At 36.6% G+C, this 22,661-nt stretch overlaps 1 protein-coding gene across 7 annotated transcripts in view; it reads left to right on the top strand.

Annotated features, from left to right (window-relative positions):
* The window catches only part of LOC107065093 (nucleolysin TIAR), a 418,517-nt gene that overhangs the window by 83,086 nt on the left and 312,770 nt on the right, over window positions 1-22,661 (top strand). For 5 of the 7 annotated variants that reach the window (XM_015318424.2, XM_015318423.2, XM_015318425.2 and 2 more), the window contains one exon: window positions 22,575-22,637. The exons of the other annotated variants lie outside the window; for them this stretch is intronic. In XM_015318424.2, coding sequence (XP_015173910.1) covers window positions 22,575-22,637 — 63 coding nt within the window. The remainder of the gene's footprint in view (window positions 1-22,574; window positions 22,638-22,661) is intronic. 7 annotated transcript variants of the gene reach the window in all.

The raw sequence follows: 22,661 nt of genomic DNA, 5'->3' as shown, positions 1-22,661 counted from the left end.
GATCGAGTAAGTAAGTAAGGCGTGGCGTGGCGTGGCATGGCATGGCATGGCGTAGATCGAATCGATGTTCCTCGATTTTGCTGTTTGTTCAACGGCCGGTAGAATCGTACGTTTACCGCCGAGGTTTTTGCTCGACGAAAGAGAACAAGACGCGCACGGCCCGTTGAATGGGTGGAAGTGGGAGGTTAAAAGGGATATATCCAAGGTAGGTAATGAATATATTTGCATATCAGGACCGTTACCGAACCGTTACTAGTACAAGCTATACCAAAGTACAAGCCTGCTCTGGCTGCCAAATATGCATGCATCTCGCCCGAGGCCAACCGTCCGTACCGCTTCAAGCAAGCCCCTATGCATATAACACTTGGAAGAGAGAATTGCCGATTAGTTTGCAAACTAGAGACGTGCATTCCGTCGCACGTGTACGCACGTCTGTCTATCTACTCGAGCGCACAATTTCGCGTTTAAGTAAGCCTAAGCGGAATAGTAAGCAGGTACATATATTATAGGAGTGAATTCTCTTCTATTTGGCACTACTAATTTTGACAATCCCCCTTTTCTCTGTTATCGATAAGGATTTACAAAATTCATGTAATAAAACTGATTATTCAGAGAAACTCGCCTGAGAATATTTTCGGAGTAACCTTAAATAAAACGCCTAGCTCAAGGATAAAGGTAAGAGAAGGAACCAACGTTAATACGTCCCTTTCTCGCGTTGTCCCCTTCTCTCATTCGCAGCTGCCGCGAATATGAGCCAAGGGCATTGACACCGAACGCCGACAATTTCACAATGGACGTGTCTGGCATTAGGTAACGGGCAACGAGGTCCTTTCGGACTTTAAAAGTTCGATAATTGCCGAGGACACGTCTGCCCGGTAAAATCGAGCCGACCGCAGCCTTTGTGGTCTGGTCCCTCTTTCGTTCTCGCCTTTCTCGCTCTTTTCCTCGCTTTTCCTCCTACTACTCTTCTTTCTCATCCTCGAACCATCATCTACCCTTCTCTGTGCGCCTGTAAAAGTCAGCATATTTTACCTTTCTACCAACTTCACAACCTAGCTTCTGGCTGGGACGAAAGAAAAGACAAAGAGGTAGAAAGAAAGAGATGGAAAACATGAAAATGGTTGAAGGAAACTCAAGGATGCAAGAGAAGGTTGCTTTATCGCGCTACCCTATCCCTTTTTCATCTACCACCTATTTCCACCCTCTCGATCTTTCTCATTTGCCTTCTCTCGCGAAAATTCGTCAGCGTCGCTACTCTAGTTCAACGTAGCAGGGAATCACGAAGCAAAAGGGCACAAGGATCAGGAGGATGAGAAAACGAAAGGGTGGCAACACGGGCCAGCGTTGGTCACAGTGCAATCTAGCGAAATTAAAACTCTAATTCGACCGGACAATATCCAATTACGAGTCGCGCGCTCGAATATTAATTCCTAGCTTTTATTTCCCCATTCTCACCCCTCTTTTCTCTTCTTTCTCCTTCTTTTTGCGTCCGTTTTATTGTAACACTGACGGTTCAGAACTGTCTTTGTTCTATCATGTCATAGAAATGAACGAACGAAACAACCCCGTATCTCCTCGATAACGAAAGAAAAGATAGGTGTGATTAAATTGCATGAATTTTGTATATCTATTTTTAAACGAAAAAATATCGAAATTAATTCACGAATCATTTATACTCGAATTTGATTTATTTGTATTTTTCCTCTTTTACGTCTAGTACTACTTTTCTCTCCATAAAATATAATCATCTGATGAATCGAGTAGTTCAAACTTACAAAGCAATACGTGGCACCCGTTCGTTACGATACTCGATAAACAAGGAAAGAGTAAATATCTACGAAGCGTTCGGAATTTCCTGTAAGCCGGATTCCGCGCGATGCTTTCCATCGAGTGTTAAGTCAGGATATTTTCACCCGACAAACGCGCTTTTATTGGCTCCTTATTCGTGCCTGTTCGTCTATGAAATGCCTTCAATCGAATCGATGTGAAATCACTTAAATTCCTGGAGAATTTAATCAGAGCGTTAGCTTCCTGTCCGATCGATTCGTGTTCTTTCTCTGTCTTTGTTTCTGAATTTCTTCATCTCTCTTCTTCTCTCTCCAATTTCTATCTTTATCTCTCTTCTTCTCTCTCCAATTTCTATCTTTATCTCTCTTACACTTTCATACTCACGTTCCTCATCTTTTTCTTTCTATGTTCTTCCTTTGTATCTATCTTACACGTCGCGACTACCGTCTCTTTCTGTACCTTCGATGGACAATAGTTTAGCCGTGCTAGTTTGACCCTCCGGTCACGTGCGTGGCCCTTCCACTTCCTTCGTATAAGTTCAACGAACAAGTTTGGTTTCCTTCGTATTTCTATAGTTAGGACTTTGGCTCAAACTAAAAAAACTACTGGACCACCTCTATTCGTCTGAAAAACATCTTTCATATTTCCATGCAACGCGATTCCAAAAGAACGATCCTGAAAAATTCTTCAATATTGACCTCGTTTTTCTATAGACATCCTTTTTTTTTAGGACTGTCATTCGATAAAATTTACTTCCTATTATCGTTATCGAATTACATGAAAAATAAAACGAAATTATTGAAAATAAGAACTTTAATAATAAATATTCTCACTGTATTTCAATGAAATAAACATGATAACTGTTTTTAGGCTCATGTTTCAAGGCTCTTTAAAAGGAAAGGAAGATCGAGTAAGTTGAAATATATAGTTCGTAGATGCAACAGGAAAGAAGGATATTTACAGTAAAGAGACGAATAGATAAAGAGGGAAAGAAAGAAAGAAAGAGACGGTCAATGGGAGTCACGTTACAAAGCGTTACAAAGTAGCATGCTAGCACGAAGAACCGTCTTTTGAATCATCAACAAGGCTAAAGTCTAGGCTATACGATAATGTGGCCAAGTCGCGTGATCAAAACAGTCTCGATAGTAGCTTGGGTCAAGTGTCAAAGTGGTTAGCATCTCTGTGTCTGGTCAAAAACTGGTGTTCACCGACGCATCACAACGTCTGCTTCCGAACGACGTTACCTTGTCTGTTTTCCACTCCTTTTGATTCATCTAACTCAACCCATACTTTTTGCTGCTCGTTTCTTCCCTTTCGTCAAGGTGATCAATTCTCTAAAGGAAGACGTTAAAACAAACGTGGATCTAACGTATCAAAGTAAAAAAAAAAAAAACAAAACAAGATAATAAGACAGATGTGTAAATATGTTGTCATTTATACTGTACGTTGTGTGTAATTTCAAAAGTGAATTAAGTTAAAGAAATGTATAAAATTAATTTTATAATATATTTTTGATTGAGAAATTATCGAGACGTTATTAAATAAATCGTATAAAAGAAAAACATGTTTATAATAATTCACTATTAAAATTATTGGTATGCGTATGCAATAAATATAATTCCTTATGCATGTTATATCAAAAATAAATAAATAATTTATATAAAAAATAATAATTTATTTAATGATATATTTTATATTGAAATTATATCGCGACATTATTAATAATATAAATTATATAAAATAAAATCACATAACTTTTAAAATAATACTCTACTATTAAAATTATCGGCACGCGTACGCAATAAATATAATTCCTTATGTATTTATATCAAAAAATAAATAAGATCAAATACGATAAGACAAGAGCAAAAAAGAAAGAAAAAGAAAAGAATGGAAAGAAAAAGAAAAAGAAAAGAAATAGAGATGCAGATAGATAGATAGGTAAGGACTGAGAAATAGGGGCGAAAAGGGAAGATAGAAAGACGAGGCTAGCTAGCATTCGCGGAGATGCGCTTGTTTCGGAATAAACAGATAGCACCGATCGTGGTCTGAATAGCAAATAGCTCGAGGCTCGTCTCTACTGTAGGAAGAAAATGTTATCCCTACCTTTACGCCGATGGAATCGCCTCGTATTCCCATCGTTTCTATTCTCTATACATACATCCTCGTTTTCCTCTTGTCGTCGTAGTCGTCGTAGTCGAGCTCGTGGAAAAGTGGTCCAAGAGAAAACCTAAAAAGAAAGAGAAAGACAAAGAAGAAAAGAGGGAAAAGATCTTACGCGCTACTTTTCTCTATTGCACGAGACAAGGGGCACTAAAAGTTAACCTCGCCGACCGAGTCGAGACTAGCTACCCGTGTCTCAACTTGGCTAGCTATCCTAACTCTAACCCCCACCCCCTCCTTTCCCTTTCCCGCTAAGGGAAACCCACTTGAAGGTAGTAAGCTAAAACTGCATTCCAAGTTCGTCGTAGCTTCTGCACATTCGTAACGTCTTCTTTTCCGTTTTCCTTTCTTCTTTCGTTCTTTCACAAACGCGTTATTCTCTTTCTTTTTTTTTTTTTGCAGCAGCAGCAGTAGTATAGCTCACAGTATATTCTCTCTGTATTTTATAGAAACATTGATACAGCTTCCCCATAGAAGAAATCTTTCTTCCTTGGAACCGCGTGTCTTTTCGCGTTCGTGTATTCCTAAGGGAATAAGATCGTTATAAAGTTCTAGTAGGTATCGTTGGAGTGAGGGATAAAATAAGAGAGATATAAAAATGCACATGAGGACTCGCGCAAACGGACCACCTGGTTCGCGACTGGCAAGTTAAAATGTCGTGATACTCGTATCGCTTTGCCTTTCAGGTCCCCTTCTTTTCTTAACTACATCGTTAAAACATTTGTCGGAAAGTGTAGCCCTTAACATTAAAGGATATATAAATAGGAAGCTAAAAGTCGTTAAGAAAATATACTCTACTGTTAGTTCTCATCGTATTTTAAATTTCAATATAAACCTTGTTAAATTGCCATTATAGTTTCGTCGCTTTCGGAAATTATTACGTACCATTAACGTTGATAAAAGAAAAAAAAATCAACAAAATGGTACACATTCGTTGGCCGTTGCTTGGCAAACAATTCGACGATTCGCTAACAACGATATCTCGGTATATAAGTTTCATTTTCATTCCTCCTTTTAATAGTTTCCACTACCGACGAGAGAAATACTCATTCTGCTAATAATTCTTTCCTTTTAAAAGCGGATAATAGCATCTATCTCGGTAACGATAGTTCTCATTTATTTTAGTTTTTATTTTGAACAATTTACTGGCTTGAGCTTTTAAAAATATATCGGTATATTAGTTTTCCTGATTTAACGAGCGCTCTTTTCTTTTTCTTTTTTTTTTTTTTGAGAGAGCCAAGTAAATAAAGTCAACGTTCGAATAGTCGATGAATCGATGAATGAATCGTCGTTTAATATATATATATATATATATTATTGGAAGCAAAGGTGACGCTGGTATACCTCTTAAAATCCATCGAACTCGTCACGTTTCGTACCGGTGGCAGATGTCGTCCCCCTTTCTATCGAAAACTCTCTTCTCCAGTTCTCGGCTTTCCGATTTCCGACGTCCCACGGGACGGACTTTATTATTCGCAAACAACGTGGGATTCTAGCTCCCTAATTTGCAATAATTCTAAATTATCCCATTTCGCAGCCGGAGACAGGCGAAGACGGAAACGGCGTAAAGAAGTAGAGAAAAAAGAGATAGAAGAAGAAAAATGCTTCGGGGGAACGAGTCTTTTTATTACCCTATTAATCCCAACTAGCGCCTTATTTTTAAATTAACATTTTTATCTCCGGAGAAAACAAGCTCTTCTTCTCTCTACTTTATTCTAGCCTCCTTCCTACCAACCCCATCCTCCGAATCCGTTCCATAGTCTCAGTAACCATTTCGCTCAACCTTCTGCCTTTTGTCTTTTTCGCTTTTCCTCCTCTTTTTCCTCTTCCTCCTTCTTGTTTTTTTTTTACCGTCACCCCCACTCTTTTTCTTTCTACGTCATTCCACTCTTCTTTTCTCTACTCTTCCACCAGTTTTTCCTCCATCGTCACTCGTAAAACACTGGATTATGGAGCTGAATTCTATTATCATGGGCAGCTAGCGAGCCAGAACCGGTAAACGGGCAACTTTCAGAGTATCGTTAAATATCCTTATGTGATATCATTTTCGTGTTCTTCTCGATAAAATATTTGTTTAGAATATTTATAGAGTATCGATATTCTTCTAAGTTATAATTTATGATTTTAAGTTAAATCAAATCGTTCATCTCTATTCATTTTACTTCTTACTTCGTATTGAAATTAAAAGAAGTGAATGAAAATAGATGTGAAAAGAAAACGAAGAAATCGAGGTCGAAGTTTTCAACGTTAAATGCCTTCCTTTCGACAACCAAGTAAAGAGTTTATCCGAGTTTCACGAGAAAGAAGTTGTAGTATTTCTCTCTTTAGTTTTCTTTCTCGTCTTTTCGTTTTCACTGTTTCTTTTTTTTTTTTTTTTAAACGATTAACTTTTTAAACAACACGAAACATTTCTTCGATTTACATCTTTTCCTACTTTTCTTTTTTTTTATTTTATCTACTGTGTCAAAATACTATTATGTAAAAAATAATCAATTAATTCATCTAAACATTGAATGTTCTTTAAAATCACTGATCAGGAATGTTGTAGCAAATGTATTTCAGTGTATAAAGAACATGAAATATTTATAAAATACATTAAAGTTTGTGACATACCTTAAATGATTGTTAATTAATCGAAAGAAATATATATTGTAGTGTAAAAGCACCGAGTATAAATTTAATGCACCGTTCTCTTCGACACTCACCGTTAGACTAGTTTGTTGTCCTCTGTTGAAATTCTTTTATTGACATTTGTTTTCAAAGGTTAAGAGACGGTATAACGAGAATAACATTCATATATATATATATAATAAATAGAATGTATATTTTTCTTACCTTCTATAATTTCGTTCAACTGTCGATAGACTGTATATTCTATCTCACTCTCTTCCTCTTTCTCTCCCTACGTTTATGCTCCCTCTCTTTTCATGTCGTTTCATAAAATTTTATTGTTACCGTAGTTTAAGAAGTTTCACTTAAAAAAAAAAAAAAAAACCAAAAAGGAAAGAGAAAAAGAGAGAGAACAAAATACCACGAGCTTTTTTTTTTACCCGATAAAAGAAATACATGAAAAATGAATCCTATTAAGAGTCAATGGATGATAAGAGGGAAAACGAGTAAATGATAGATTGTAAGAGGAAGTGAAATAGCTAATTTAAAAGGGAAAAAAGGAGAAAAAAAATAAGAAAAGAATATTCCTATTCGTAATGCTAATGAATTCGACGATCGATTAGCGATGGCGTAGTTTAGAACGATAGTTTAGTCAACATTAACATATTCATCAAATTAGTCGGGAGTTTGTAACTGAATCAAACTAGATCGAAATGGTATATGGACGAGTAGGGTAAATAATGATTCGAAATGCCTGAATATCAAATTATAATTGTTGTTTATCGTTGTGACGTAAATCATCGCAGCGGTGATCCATTGTTTCCTCGATTGAACGGAGTGATGTTCGATAGTACGATAGGTAAATGCGCTTAACGGAACGTTTCCATCCTGATCAACTGAGCGCATGCAAGAGCTCGTTCGATTTAATAGTTCCTTGAAAACGTTTTCAAACTATCCATCTACGTATTCTACGAAATGTAGCTTGAAAACCGCATTACGCCATTTATACATACCCGCATATTGATTGAGGTTTATCGTACATTCAATTGGCAAACTAATTAATGATTTAATGCAACGGTGCTTTGTCCTAAGCTGCGGGCCTCCATTCTCTTTTGCTTTCGTTCTACCCATTTCCTTTTATCTTCCTTTGATCGTTACGTCCGCTCGGAACCAGCAATGAACAACCTGTACTCTTTTTATCGACTTTTACGTATATTTTTTATAATTAAAATTCTTTTTAAGAGATTTTCATTCTAGAGATTATATGAGGAGATTATTCTTTGATAAAATGTCAACGATTTTCGACTAATAGAAATTAGCTAAAAATGTAATGCGTTGATTTAAAAAACTGTCAAATTACGTATATATGAGATCGTTAACGTGTACACATAAGCAATAATACGTTTTAACATGGCATAAAAATATTATATATATATATTAACAATAAGATATAAAAACGCGAGAACGATGGCAACGAAAAAACAGCTCGGGGGCTAGGTCAGTTAAACCGTGAAATCGATGCGTCAAATTGAATTTTTTTTCAACACACTTCAGTTGGGAAAAATTCACTATTCCCCAGCCCACGGAAAAATATTGTCGTTCGCGTGAAAGAGTGACAAGGGCGATCTTGATGACATAACGGAAAGCACGATCAAATCGAACACAACCCTCTCTTTTCTTTTCTTTCTCAAGTAGAAAAAGAAGGGTGACAAAGATAGGAGGGAGAAAATGTTAGTAATAAGGAAACCATGAATTTCCGCATTGGGAAACTTGTGAGTACAGTTTATAGTTTTCTTAACAGGTGCTTGCTCATATTTGAGATTCCGTATTCCCTGTACATTCCATTTCTAAAGGGAATATCAGCTACAAAGAAAAGATTTAACGAAAAAGCGAAACGAACTATGGGCCGAGCTGGCCAGAAGTCTAATATATGATAGTGGATCGAAATAGGTGCCGCTAATGCTATCAGCTATTGACACAGCCGACAGACCGGCGCGACTAAGGGTTGGTTTTCCCCCTTTCGGTTACGCTTGCTAGGGTGAGAGAGAATGCTATAACTGGATTGATTCGAGATAAGTCGCGGACAAATCCACACTATCCTCGACCACCCGTACCGTGTTATGATTGTACAGTGGTGACGGCATTTGAACGCACGGAATTTTTGTTGGAATTTTTGAATTTCTTTTTGAAAATACACATCAGTTTTTTTTATGATTCATAAAACAAATTTTCTTTTTCTCACTATAACATTGCTATTCTTGAAATTTTTTTATATTTTATATAATAGTAGAAAAACTTGTATATTAAAAAGATATTATTTGCATGTCTACGCCAGTGTTCTATAGATTGACTGTTAGATATATACGTTTCTACATCCGACAAAAATTGGTAAGATTTTCGAAATGGTAATATTCTCACTTTCACTAACTTCATCTGTGAGATTTCTTTATTTTTTTTTTTTTTTTTTTTATTATACGTTATCAAAATAATCTTATTAGTTTGTAAAGAAATATCTATAAGAAATATAATATATATTAAACTTGTGTGTAGGATATTTTGATACCTAAACATAGAAAAAGATGCAAAGAGTGATGAGATTTTAATTAGATTTAAAGACTGTACACTCTGATAGCATTGTAAGCGGGTATAAAGCAATCGATTTTGAAATACGAAGTAAATGTTGACCATGCATAATCGAAGGCGTTTGCGGTGGTTGTAGAGAAAACTTTCAGATATTGAGGATAGGGTGGATTGTAAGAGGAAAAAGGAAGAAGAGAGACAAGAAGGCAACGGGAAAGGTACATACAAGGTGAATGAAGGGTGCAACGAGACAAGAGACAAGAGAGAGAGCACATATGAGAAAGGTAGAAAGAGGGACAGGAAGCTAGTGTGATCCAGGGAATAGTAGAGAAAGGGAGAAAGATAGAGAGGGGTAAAGGAGGCGGTGGATTAAATTTGCGCGAGTATGTCGTACACCATGAATATGGAGGACCTCGTTACTATACGTACCATTCTCGCGTATAGTGTAACATCGTACCAACCTACTCGCAGTGTGCACACACTAGAGACCAGACCCGTCTTCAGGTCTCTTCCGCTTGTGTATCCCTTCCCCTACTATCATTTCTCTCTCTTTCTCTTTCTCTTTCTCTCTCCCTCCCTTCCCACGTTTTCCCTCTTGTCCCGCAGCGACCCGCTGTTGGTTTTATCGTTTAACATGGAGTTACCGTAAATTTCGCAGGAGAATCCTGATCTGCCTCGTAGTTACCTCCACCGAACGTTAATCCTCACACAATGGCTGAAAATGTATCGCCGTGTTTCCACCAGGAAGACAATTTTCTTGGAAATATCTGCGAATCGGTGTATACCTTTTACAACAGATCTTCTTTCTTCGAACATATTTTACTTAGGTGTAATCTTGAAAATGATTTTTAACAAACATATAATTAAACCAAGTGAATTAACTAGAAATATCGATTGTTCAAGACGAAGTTGGTCGAACTATCGAAGAAAGAGAAGGATAATAGAAATACAAAGGAGAAGGATGGTAGTGGTAACAATTTGCTGGGTATGTTGAGATGATCCTGAAGTTGGCCCCAGGCGGGCCAATAATTGCGAACAATTACCGTTCATCTCGAGTTGGCTTCGCACTGCTTCGGTAGCTGCTGCTACTCTCTCTCTCTCTCTCTCTCTCTCTCTCTCTATCAACTGCTTTCTACCACTGCTCTACCGGGAAAACAATTGTCCTTGTGATTCTGAGAGTCGGCCTCTATCTCCGTTTCGCAATAGCTTTGGTACGAGTTTAGGTAAATGATGGTAGTTGCCAAGAAAATTTAGTGGTGTAATTTTTCGAAAGCTCCGCGTCTCTTCGTGTACACCCTTGTCCTTACTTTTCTCTTTCTTTCTTTCTATCTATCTGTCTGTCTGTCTATCTGTCTGTTCGTCTGTCTATCTATCTATCTCTCTCTCTCTCTCTCTCTCTAACTCTTTTCCCTTCTTTTCTTATCTAGTACTCTCGTCGTCTTTATTCTACGTTTCTTTCTAGCTCATTGATCTTTTGGTATTTCTTTCTCTCTTTCTTTTTTTTTCTCCCCCTTTTTTACTTACCAACGTCAGACAAGTAAATGATTTTGTAGTAAATCGAGCTGTAAAGAAAGTTTGATGCAGTCTTCAGACTTGTATTTTGATATTTTTGTGAAACATAGTAAAGAGGATGCTTTTGTGTTTCACGTTGGGAAATGAGTTTTTTATTTCGTAAATATATTTCAGAAGCTGGTGGAATAACACAACGAGATATCCGTGTCCGAATAATTTTCCCTCCTCTGCTTTTCTCGTCCCCTCTCTTCTCTTTCCCTTTACCCACCATTCTACTTCTCTCTTTTCTACGGTCAGCTGCAACCATTATCTTTTTTCCTTCCTTCACCCACTCTTCTTTCCTCTCGTGCTCGGTTTTTTCCGGATTAGAGTTTCTCTTATTTTACCAAAAAGTATCGCACAAACTTGCTTTCTGCTAAACATTTTTTTATACGTCGGATGAAATACGGCTGAATGTCGGATCTCGTTTGCCGAGAATTAAAAGGGATTAAGCCTGATTAACCTTTCGGTACTGGAACGAATAAAAAGCATTTTTAATCCCTTTATCATTTTCTCAGAGAACGGTTAACAGTTGAAACAGTTAAAAAGTATTCGTAATAAATTCGTGTATCGCCGAACTGTTAAAAAATGTTTATTTATATTTCTTATAGTACGATATTGTCACGCGTACAAACAATAATAGATATCTTCGATTAAATCTTTGCAAGAGAAAATTGAACAAAAAATTATTCAAATAAATTTTCTACATTTTTTTTTTTTTATATCGATTTGTCGAGTGTTCAATGTTGATACGAAAAGATCTTCCCTGTTCGATTCCTATATTTTCCCACACTCTTGTTCTTTTCGTTCTGTTTCTCACCCTCCCCTTTCTCTATCTCTTTTCTCTTTCCTTTTACGTTGGACATCCCCCTACAATCGGGAGAGACGTGTGGTAGCAAATAACGTGTGATTGATTTCACAAAAACCATACCTTCTGTTGGGGTCGCCGACGTCTCGTATAAATTGAAAAATAAGCTACACGTGTCCGTACGAACATTCCTACTCGCTCAGAAAAATTCACGCTCGTCGTGTTCTGATTCGTCGTTTGATTACCTACACAAATGTCGTCAACCGGGCCGACCTTCCCCGTTGATGCTGTGCTGTCCTGCCAAAAAAAAAAAAATGAAAAAAGAATCTAATACTCCCATATATTATATGTATACATAAATATTATACATATGTACTATCTGAGAAATAATCAATAAATTATACAACGTAAATCCTGTCGGAGAATTCCGTTTCCACGTATTACCGTCGATGCAGTCGGACAAATTTACGGCGGGTTCTAAGTTAAACCGATCGTTGATAAAATATGGGATTCATCGACAAGGTGTCGTCTCAAATCGAGATTTTACATTAAATTGGCGCAATCTTGCTTCCTGCTACTGCATTATACGTATACTGGGTGTCCTATACACGTAGACTCCCATCGCTTTATCTGTTAGGTTTTCACGTAGATCTCTATTGAAGCGAATAAATTTTCAACGTGATTTATACAACCGTACTCTGTATTGTGATGGTCCAACTCGTGCATATATATACATGTGTATAAATGTATATGAGAACTTGAGGCAGGCTCAGGTTATACTTTATAGATATTTTATGTAGGCATGCCGCATATATTTTGTACGGTCCATGCATGCCACCGTTCGACGCGAGACGCGTGTAACCTATGAGAGAGAAGAGCACAATGGATCCCACCCTCTCCTATCCTCCACCCCATCTCTATTGATTCTGCATTCACGGTCGTGCGTTGCGGAAAAATATTTGCACTTCCATGCGATATAATATCCGACTTCTTATTGACTTCCCGAATATCTTTTTTCCTGCTATCCACAAAATCTCCTGAAAAATAATACCCTTTTTTCTTTTTTCTTAACTTTTCATCCCGTAAAGTTTTATTTTCATTGTTCTTTTACATTATTATCAAGTGATACAAGTGATAACGATGGGATTTAACAGACACATGTAGAAAAAATAAACTTTAAGGACAAAAATAAATTTTGAACTGTAATTCAATGAAAATTTATCACCAAATGGATAATACAATTTTTGTTAGTTTCGTAAAGAGAATGAATTTACGTTAAACGATACGAGACATGAGTAACAAAATAATTCTTCATCGAAATGCCGCTCGCATCGTTATTATCGAATCGCATTTTATGATTCTGATAAGTGCGAGGCATTCCCACGAGTTATACGAAAAGAATAATTTAATTTACGATGCAGTACTGAAAGAGGTACCAACCAACGAATGTAAATCACTCTTCTGAGAAAGAAATAGAAAGTTAAAATAAACAATGCATCCACATTTGTCCGATTTTAAGGGAAATAGGTAAATAATAAATTCGAACAACATTTTGAGAATCCTTTCATGTCACATCGATCGATGTTTAACTTAATTACATTTGAACGGTATAAAGAGAATATATGACAAATTGTATGTTTATTTTACTACTTCATTTCTCTCTTTTTTTCATTTTATTATATTTTAAACTCTATAGACTATGCAAGCTTTCACGACAAACATGTTAACGTTTCAACTTTGTCAGTACGTTAACTTCCGTAGAAAGTATTGCTCGGTCTTGTAAAATGAACTTTCTCACGCGGTACAGTTCGTTACGTATTTGCGAAAGAACGATCTATGCATTATCACGAAAATTAATTACGTAAAACTTGAGGAGAAATATTACAAAACCGTACATGTATTGTTCTATGGTAGAACGATGATGGCATGGACATAATGATTAATCCATAAACGCGAGCGGATATTAATTAATTATAAATAACGAGTAAAGGCGTTTGACTCGGTGGGAGTCGTCCCTTCAAGATCGAGCAATTTCGCTAGATGACGTGCGTCTTTTCTTACCAATTAATAGATGATTAATTACTAGGATGACACTTTACATTTTCTCGTTTACTGCAACACCGATATGCCGTAGGCACTCGTGTTCGCTTCCTTTACCTTTTCTAATTAAAAGATTTTCGCTTGTAAGCAACGGGATAATCTCGGTTCATAGATAATAGGAAAAACAAATATATAGGTACTACCTAATATATTAGGAGTACCAATTAATTCGATGCCTTTTTATAACAACTCTAGTATTTATTTATAAAGTAATCATATGCATATGTTATTATTCAAAATATTTTTTTAATTATTTTCATGAATTTGATTCATTTTTTAGGTAACTGCAAAATTCCTTGATAAAAATATGACGATTTTGATGCAATAATTTTAATATAAACATATTTTTAATTTATACGAATGCTCGTACTAACGGAAGAAATAATAGTTTAATTTATATTCGTGTAAAAAAAGTATATTTATTTTTTAAAACATTCGAATTACGGATACGAGTGTGCCATTAAAAAATTGTTGTTAACACATATGAATTTTTATTCGTGGTTCATGATTGTTCGTTCGCGGTTTTCAGGATCGCATACACGTTCGCCCGCATTTCGTGTATAGGAAAGCGACAGTTCGTTTCTACGATTCGTTCGTTCTCGGTGATTGCGCAGTGATTGCCACGTCACTCACAAAATCAGCCAGTCTGCGCTCGGCGAATTAACGCAATTTCCAAAACAAACGGGCTTTACCTGCATTCCGCGCCTAGGGTACATCGGTTACGTATGGTATGCGCAGTTTGTATGTACGGTTTAATTGCGAACTTCGCCGCAAACGTCACTCGTTTATTACACCCGGAAAAATGCCAAGGAAATCACACTGAAATTCGGCGTGCACCCGTATCCGACGTATCCATCGTTCAAGCTTGCATTTATCTATTATTCAAAGCGAATCTCGCTAACTCATTCGCTGTTCTGGTTGAAACATATTTTTTCTTTTTTTTTTTGGTCAACCAAAAGAGCTCATTCCTCTGATTTTTTGGTTTCAAAAAAATAGATTCATACGTTTCGATGATTATGAGAAATTAATGTTATTAATAAAGATCGTTTATTCTATTCGACTGTTCTCGACAAGTATCTCTTTCTCTCTCTTTCTTGTTTCAAGTTACTTTCGTACTCTTATTTGTCGCTAGAAGCGTCAAAATAATCGACAGAAAGCTTTTTCTACAAACTGGTAAGGAAATATTTCGTCGTAGAAACGCTGTCAGCCGCTTTAAATCCGACCGGTATTCCACCCTCGATTTTGCAGCCTGAGGCCTTTCTACCCTATATTTCAATCAGTGCTCTTGACAGACCCCCTCCTCAACTTGATGCAAGAACCACTTTTCCTCCTGGCAAATTAATCGGTAAATTAACCATGAAAAATTAATCATCGCATTTTCGAAGAGCGCACATCGTTACAAATGTTTCATAACTTTTCAACTTTTCTCGTTGAGTGCTGTTGTATTTTCGAGAACGTATAAAAATAAAAGAGACTATAACAATTCTCGAATATTATGCGAAAAATTAAAAAGGAAACTTTTTCAATGCCGAAGTTCATATTTATCTTTTTTTCACGTATATTTTCATTTCTTAACGAATATTAAATTAAATTTTCGTCAGATCGCATAACATTTTTTTTCTTCTGAAAGATACACTTTACTTTGTAGAAAGAAAGAAAAAAAAATATACAAAACTATCTCTAGAGTGACGACTTTAATAGTGGTCATTAGTTAAATTCGTATCCTCATTAGTTAAATCCTATTTAAACTTTTTCACCTTATTCGGAACATAATTCACTTCCAACCGAAATAAATATAACAATAGGCGACAAGAATCGGCCAGCCGGAAGATCGTTTTTGTTGTTTAAATGACTCTTCCGTAATACCTAAATGAAAAATAAGAGAAAACTTCAAAGACCAAGGCCAAGCCGGAAGGAAAAAAATGGTGAGGGTTTCCTACTACGTTTTCCTATCTTTTTCTTTTTCTCTTTCTCTTTCCCTTTCTCTTTCTCTTTCTTTTTCTTCAAGCTTTTCATTTTTCCTTTTCTTTCTTTACTTAGCTCCTTTTCTCTTAGAAGAGGTCTCGTTTGAATCAAAAGAAGAAGGAGAGGAATTAAGAGGAACTACGAGATAAGAAAATGAAACGAGAAAATGGTAGAAGGCAAAAGATAGAGGTTGTTAAGGAAGAGAGAAAGGCGGTATTCTCAACGCGACCATTGGTAAACTATGTATTCGTTGAACCGATTGAAAGCGCTGTAGCGTACAGGGGCAAAGGGATACAAAAGAAACGTTGAGCTCGCAATAAAAGTTCCCCGTAAAGTGAGTTTTTATTTCGCAAAGTCGGGCGGGTCACCCGCGGGCTTTTGTTTCTTCTTTCTCTTTCTCTCGTGTTCTTCTTCTCGGATACTTTTCTCTCCTTCCTCCACCCACCATTGTCTTCTCTTTCGGCCACCTGGAAGCCCGACAATTCTTTGGTTTACTTTTTTAGTCTCAGGTACACGCCCTTCTGTACGTTTTGCTTTATTTATTTAGTGTAGCGAGGCATTCTCATAAGCCCCTTTTTTCACCCTCTCTCTCTCTCTCTCTCTCTCTCTCTCACTTTTCTACTTTCTTTCTTTCTTCCTTTCTTTCTATCTATTTTTTTCCCTTTTTTCTTTCCTTTCTCTTTCTCTCACACTCCTAGTGCTTTTTTTCTTCCTTCTTCTCTCATCTCTTTATCTGTTTTTCGACTATGAAACGCGTATAGCAATAGAAACGAAAAGATTTTGTTTCTTTTTTTTTCTTTCTTATATGATACAGGGTGTCTTTAAAAAACAACCTCTCAATTTTTTCTCAAAATCTTTCCCTGATAATCACGACGTAATAATAAAAATCGCGTCTCATGTTACACATGCATGCAAATGTGAAAGAGTCGATCGAGGAAACACGATTATACCATTCTGTCTTTAGTTATGTTCTCCATTTTTTTTTATTTCTCACGATGTTTTTTTTTTGTCTGCACACCCTCGATTTCTCTAAAAATCTCCCAAATCCTATGGACGATGTATGTGTTCCAACTGTGTTACAAAAAATGGCGCGTAGGCACACCCTGAATGTCCTTGGTTTCTGAATAATTTTTGTAAATTGGTCCCATATGTATGAGCGAAGCCCCACCGAATTCAAGACTAAAAAGGGATGGAAGTTACGTGAGAGCGTGTACACAACCAAATGCACACATAGATATATATATATACATATACATTTTTCGTTTTACTCTCCGCATGCCCTTTTCCGCTGTTACTCGACTCACTCGCAGAGTTTACGTCTCTATATTTGACTATCCCTTTCTCTGTCTCTCTCATTCTGTTTCACTCTTTTCAACAGAAACGCGTCTCTCTCTTTCTCTTTCTCTTCCGATTCTTTTTATTTTGTCCCTTTTCTCTTTTCCACTCCCTTCATCTCCTCCTCCGACACTCACACACGCGCCATTTCAGTAGTGGAATTTTAAAACCGCCCCCGAAGAAATAAAACGGCTTTATGGCCGACACGCTAGCTGTGGCTGGATGGTTACTTTCCAAAAATATAACTTCTCAGTGGTATGTCTCCCTTGATATACATCCGTGTATCGTTTCTATGACGCATACGGTACATTAACAAAATACATCATCTACGGTCTTGAAGATCGACTAGGTAGTGGAAGTGCAACGGATATGCCAAGACTCGAGTTGACTGCTAGCTTCATCGTATACATTAGATATGCTAGCTAGGCTTTTATATTCTCGGCTTATACGCACTCTGTATTATTCGCTCATTCGTGTATACTCCTACTACACGGTTTATAAAAATCACTTTTATTTAATATCCTTTCACAAGACACATTTGTTAAATAACCATCATCGTTCTTTGTTATACAATATAATCCGCTCATTTACAACATCGATTAACTCTACGAAATAAAAAGTAAAGAAAATTCATGAAATTACACACTTTTGACTTTTTATACCTGAAATTTTCACTATTTTAATAGCCATTAAATTTTATATTAATTAAATACACTGTTTTTCGCATACCAATATCGAAAACTTAATGAACCTACCAAAACGTGCAAAACGTGGAATGTTTATTCTATACCTGAATTAATTCGATATGGAATTATAGTTAATTTTATTTTTCATTAACTTTCAGAAATATAACTTCTATTCATTTGTATTTTACCTTTTAATTGTTATTTCTTCTAATTGATGTAAATCGATTTGTATATGATTGCAACGAAAGGAATTTAAAATACGTTTCAATTCTCTAATTAATTTGAATTTATTTCTAATATATATATATATATATTCTATTCGTTTCAAAATATTTAGATATATGTCTGCATGTGTGAAAAAGAGGGAGACAGAATATAGATTGTTGAAAAGTGATTTTTTAAGAGACTCGTTTAAATGACAGGTCTATTCAAGCTTGTTATCGCTTAACGCCGTGAAAAGTTGCAGCTTTAAGCTACGCTGAATATGAGAATTCATGCGGGTAAACATAAGTTATTCACCCCTAGCTGGCAAGCAAGAGCTACCGCTGCGTCTCTCGTTGATATCCTTAAGCAAACAGGCCGACACGCGATACCATATGACCGAGATGGCGCGTAGGAAATGGGAATATCTTGTGACGCTTTCTTCTGAATTTCGATGATGCTTTCTATCATCGCATCGTACCCGTTTGGTTCAGCTACGGAGACAAATAGCTTTCTATATTGCCAGGGGGTGAAAATGAAAACGATATCGGCTCTACCATCGTCGAATTTCCAATTGCTATTTCTTATTCATGTTCGATGTCGTTTGTTAACTTTCCAAGAAAACATATCGAATTGCAAAGTATTTTATTATACGCAATTCTACGAACTTGTTTCATTTATAATCAAAAAACTTTTTCTATCACTACTATTTAGATACGTTGAAATTTCTAAAGAATATTTTATAATCAAATTCTCTATGATATTTTTAAATGATTGAGTATAGATTATACCTGATTAAGATTAATTATATATAGTATAGAAAAAATAAAGTTATGCATTTAATCGAATGGCATCGGTGTGCCTGTGTTTTATAGGGTAAATTTTAAACAAAATACGGAGACCGTAAAGTAAGGGTGGTTAAGCAACGATTCAAGGACCTACCCTCCGCATACCCGTTAACCTCTCTACTCGATCCTCTTCTTGGTCATCCTGCGGTGAACGTACTAGCCGATACCAGTTTGACCCTTAAGAGGGCACTCCATCAAAAGGGTAGCTTTTATACCTTTTATATTTACGAGGGATGTTTCTTCTTCCACGCGCCGGCTTCTTCGCGATAAGAGTTACGCTCGTATATCGACCATATCGGCTTCTTTTATCCTAGAGAAACCAGACCTACGTTTCATTCGTCTTTCTTGCGTAAAATCGATCCAAAAGGGACGCACTATATTTCTTCCCTATTTCTCTTTTCGTGTTCTTTTTAAAACTTCGAACAAACGAATAACAGGAAAACAATTACTAAATGTCTTTCCTTCAACCACTACGATAATAAAAATATAGACGTAGCATAGTCGGAAGTAGAAACGACAATAATGGCCGACAGCCGTCTTTCGACACCTTTTCAACTCTTGATTCATCGTCCTACAATTTCTTCCCTCGAGAGTTGTCCATATCTCTTAAAAGGAACGGTAACCGTTGTATGTGGTGTTTTGACAGAAAGAAGAGGTTCATCGATCGTCGAACTCAGCCAACTGTCCTAAACATCCTTTATCTTGACAGCGGGCAGACCTCCGATTCGCTAAGGTAAGACGAATGGAAACTTCGTGTATCTCCCTTATCGAGTATCTTTCTCTGTCGATTTGTCGAATACTTCCAAATCGCTTTGATATTTATCGATTTATTTCATATTCTACGAACCTTTAAGAACTCAACGATTATTTCCCTGATAAAAACAAAATCTTAATTAAAATTAACATTATTTTTTACTATAATATTTCGTGTAGGTATTTATTTAAAAAATAAAAAACATTAAAAATAATAATAATAATAATTTTGGACGTCACCTATGCCAGAAAATGTATAACATACTGAATATTAACAAAGAATGCATTAAATTGGAAGGTTACGTAGCGAAGGGAACATAGAATGATATACGACGAGACAGAAAATAGTATCGTACTCGATGCGGATCCCCGTAAATTTCTTTCTCCCTGCCCTATCCTTTCTCGCATGGTTAACTCCCTCGCGTTCATCGACTGCATGATTATGCAGCGAACTCGTGCAGCCTCGCAAGTCCGCATATTTTTATGTGTATTCGCGTATGCGCCCTAGAACGATGCTGCCGAGCATCGCAAAAGGGCGCTTCATCGAAGGGCTGCAGAAAAATACAAAAAAGTAGGAAGTGTTCGTAAAATATACTGGAATTGCATAGGTATGTACGAAAGAGAAAACAGTGTACATGGCACAAGTGAGTGTGTGTGTATATTTGTGTGTGTGTGAGAGAGAGAGATGGTAGGATCATGCATGCGGTCGTGTTATCTTCGTTATCCATATTAACATAATCGTTCAAGCATAAAATTCGACAACGGTCGCTCGACCGGGATCGTTCGAATTGACTGCAGCACGAAATACGCTCAGCAAATTACATTTTATAAAAGAGTAAATAAAAATGATATGAACAGAACCGTTAAAATATTATTCGTAATTCGTTATTTACAAAGATAACTATTTTCAAATTCTCCTTTTCTTTCTTTCATATTATAATATAATTTTAATATAAATATTTATTCACGCATCATCGTCCAATTATCCGATTAATTGAAAATTTCTGCTTTTGTACGTTTTTCATAAGCAAAAAATGTCTTTAGTTTAGAAAAATAGATATGTTTATCGTGGTGAAAAAAAAAGAAAATGCAAAAAAATATTATGCAAAACAATAGTCGGGATACGTGGATGGGACGGTCGTGTGCATATGAGCGAACTCAATTCGATATTTAAATCTGCTGAACGAAAATAAAGCAAATTCATCAATTTCTTTGAAAATAAATGCACTTTCATGAACGCGCATGAGTCGATGGGTAAATTCGATAATCACAGAAAACACGATTTACGTGGGTGGGAGAGCGTCGAAATCAAAATAACGCTCGATATCGTGGTTAATCGTATCGATTGAATCTTTTCGTTTGCCGACGGATAACACGTCGAAACGATTAATCGTAATCGTTAACGCGTCGCAACTTACAACGACAACGCAATTTAGGACTTCCTGTCACGCGAACTGAATTTAACGAAATCGTCAATATCCTTTAGGTTCTTTAGGATATAAAACCCTTTATAAATAACGTAAATAAAACAACCTTTGATTTATAAGATCATTATACAATGAAAACAAATCTTATAGAAATATTTCGTCAAATTAAAAGTAAAACTAAAGAATATGTTTAAAAAAAATTGAATAAGTGTGGCAGATAATAATTCTTATTTCTCAAACTGCTTTACAGAGCGTTAAAATAAAAGCACGGTTAGATACTAAGAGTAACGAAAAAATATGGAAAGTGGTGTAAATAACGGTGGGAAAGGGTAATGTTGCATAAACGCGATAAGCCGTCACCTGGGGCATGTGTATTCTTAAGAGGTGATTCCAGCATCGCTTGGGTTTGTCCGCTTGGTATCAGTCGAGTGCCATTCGTCCGATCCTCCTAAATAAATAGCAAACAGATAAGAAGGGTCTGAGAAAATGGTAAAAGAAAGAGAAGAGAAGAGGAAAGAAAATAAGACTAAGTAGAAGAAGAAGAAGAAGAAGAAAGAAGAAAATAAAAAGAATCGACAGAAGGTTGTACTCCTTCCAGTTTGCGTATGTCCTTCATGAATGCACGTGTGCAAAGGCAGAGATAGGAGCAAACAGGATAGGAGTAAGGGATGATTTCTTGAGACTTGAGGAAATGGTTGTCGTCCGCCCACAAGAAGGAAGAAGGGAGAGTGACTCGCATTTCTCTTTAGAAGGCCGACGACAAATCGTTTTGACGTGGCTGTCGGTTGGAAAATTTCGCTTCTCTCGAGGTTACCACTGGAAACGTGCGATCACTCATTGCACGTCGGCCCAGATTTCTGTCGTGACGATTTGTTCGCTCGTTCTACTCTCTCTTCCCTCACTCACCCTTTCTTCACAATCATTCTCTCTTTCTATCACTCTCTCTCTCTCTCACTCTTCCTCTATCTATTTCTCTTTTTCTTATTTTCAATCGTTTTTACAAAGCTTTACAGGAAATAGCTTTTCTTCTCCATCACATTAGTTTTATTTTCGTGCTATCCAAAATTTCATGCGTTGGGATCGTCATTTGCATAATACCGTTTAGTAAGAATACGATGTCGCTTTATCCTGCCACGTTTGACGTACCGTTTATTCTATCTTTCTTTCTCATACACACTTACAGAGTCAAACTTTGTGCGTACGCACGTTCATACTCTCGCACAACAAGCAAGTTTCCCTAGCGACCGGCACGACTCTTCCGAAGTCATTCAAATTGGTTTTTTTCAGCCGGATTATTCCTCAGATTTGCATGAAAATGAAACTTTCATAGATGGGCGAAATTAATGAATTTTAATAAGGATTCTCTGTTCTTCTCGTGGCTCGAGGTTTTCACCCTTCCTCCTACTCTTCTTCTTTCTTCGTTTCTTCTTCTCCTCGACGCAACACCGCTGCCTCGTCCCCATTATCGCCAGATAAATTAAATGCGCTAACACCGCTGTAAAAAGTTTAGACTTTCCGGACCTCGACTTACTGTTCGGTCTTCTTTTCTCGTTTGTCTTTGTCCCATTTTCTTCTCTCTAATACGATATGATGTAAAATCGAATTTCAAGCAATTAAAATAAATATGCATAAATATGTAAATCCATTTATTGCTAAAACAATTTTATCACAGTTATTTAATAACAATTTATTAAAGTACAAATTTAATATGTCCGAACGTTTATTCGTTATTATTGAAGATTGTTCTCCATTGTTTTAGGTAAGACGACCGGCTGAGGAAAGACGGACTCGCGATGATCAGCAGGATCTATCGACCGCGAAGGTACGAGATGGTTGTAAATTTGTA

The sequence above is a fragment of the Polistes dominula genome, unplaced genomic scaffold (assembly GCF_049000335.1).
Source record: "Polistes dominula isolate Pdom_NZ unplaced genomic scaffold, Pdom_raw_medaka contig_28, whole genome shotgun sequence".
NCBI lineage: Eukaryota > Metazoa > Arthropoda > Insecta > Hymenoptera > Vespidae > Polistes > Polistes dominula.
This window is presented reverse-complemented; position numbering and strand designations above follow the sequence as displayed.